The sequence below is a fragment of the Haplochromis burtoni genome, unplaced genomic scaffold (genome assembly GCF_018398535.1).
Source record: "Haplochromis burtoni strain Fernald_Lab_line unplaced genomic scaffold, NCSU_Asbu1 Contig_2227, whole genome shotgun sequence".
Classification (NCBI taxonomy): Eukaryota; Metazoa; Chordata; class Actinopteri; order Cichliformes; family Cichlidae; genus Haplochromis; species Haplochromis burtoni.
Window position 1 is genome coordinate 2,513 of NW_024584588.1, and position 1,558 is coordinate 4,070.

General features: G+C 36.5%; 1 protein-coding gene across 1 annotated transcript in view; it reads right to left on the reverse strand.

Annotated features, from left to right (window-relative positions):
- Nucleotides 1–6: 6 nt before the first annotated feature.
- LOC102312628 overlaps nt 7–1,558 on the reverse strand; it is a 7,106-nt gene continuing 5,554 nt past the window's right edge. Inside the window, exons 4-5 of the mRNA XM_005952802.2 lie at nt 1,085–1,193; nt 7–794 (exon numbers count right to left, since the gene is read on the reverse strand). Of these exons, the coding sequence (XP_005952864.1) occupies nt 187–794; nt 1,085–1,193 (717 nt within the window). The 3' untranslated portion in view covers nt 7–186. The remainder of the gene's footprint in view (nt 795–1,084; nt 1,194–1,558) is intronic.

The following is a 1,558-nucleotide window of genomic DNA, read 5'->3' on the forward strand; positions in this document are numbered from 1 at the left end:
CACCACTACACCTCTGCGTTTAATATTTTCTGGACAGAAACCCTCACAACTTTTGCACAAATCTATCAAATGAATAAAATTTTGGTTACAAGGACAATTCTAAAGATAAATGTCACCGAATTCATTGTATCTAATCAAATTAAGATTCACAGGTTAGCCCACTGCTGAGTGCAAGAGTTTGTTTGCCTAAAACACAGACAGGCAGGTACCTCTTTCGTTTGTTGAGTTTTTCCTTTCTTCTTTGTGGGATTTGTCCTCCAGGTGTCCTTCTTGGTCTTTATCTTCAGCACACATCAGTCCAGTGTAGCTTTGTGGATCATTTTCAGAGATCATGACATTTATTTTTTCTAACAAATTTGCTACCTGTTTTTCATCCATCATACTTCTGTTACATGTGTGGAACCTTTTTTCATTAAACTCTGTGTTAGTTTTCAGCTCTTTTAATGCACTTTCACATGTTTCACCTGTTTCGTGAGTTACCACTGTGATTAAATAAGAAAGTGCTCCTCTGCCAAAAGTTCTCTCTAACCACTGCACTCCTGAGCTGAACTGGCTGCTATGCAGAGTATTGGGTAATAGAAAGACAAAGGCACGAAATCCCTGATTTAAAGGGATTTCCTTTGTTTGTAGACAGAGCATGTTAACGACACAGATGTGCCGACCACACAGATTATAGAGGTTTGGTGAAAACTGTTCCACATTTGTTTGCTCGTCATGGTCAAGTAAAATGTTCTTTGGTCCGATCTCAATGGAAGCTGGATCACCAATTAGTACAAGTGTGACATCAGGAGCCACTGTAGAAAAAGAACAATATTAGCATGTTACAATACAGACATCATTTAAACCACAGTCTGAATAATTGTTTTTCTTGACAGTAATTGGATATAAGAAGAAATTAAAGTTATTTCTATGTTTTTAGTTTATGCCTGTAGAAATTCTTAAAGATATCAGATTTCTGTCCTTCAGCTTCTCACCATCTTCTGCAAACTGGTGTTTTCTAGTAATTTAATGATTTTTCACACAGGTTAAACTTAAAACACACACATTCTAAAATGTTAAGTCAGTTTTTCCATTTTCTTATTACCTCTCTCAATGGTGTCAGATGGTTCAGATGCGTTTTCAGACTCTCCTCCTGTACTTTGATTGATATTCTCTGACGGTTGAGTTTCGCCAGATTTATTTACTGGACCAGACTAAGAAAACAAGTGATTTTTATATAAAATACAGCTCTCCAGTTCAGCAATCTTTACTGAGAAGTGTTGGCCCCCAACCCTCACCCTCAAACAAAGGAACAAACATACATCTAAAAAAATAAGTAAAAAATCAGCAACATATAGAGTTGTGCTATAGGATTTTGCATATATTTTCTCAAGCTTTGTCAAGTTTTAATCAATTCTCTATCAAACAGGAAGTCAAACAAATAAAGTGCTCTTTGTATAGGGTGTGGCAGCAATTTTTCACACCAGCCTATTAATTAACGAAAGACCAAGACAGACTTTTAATTCATTTGAAAGCCTGATGCTTAGCCTTGTCCACCCCAGCTGTAAAACTCAGAAAC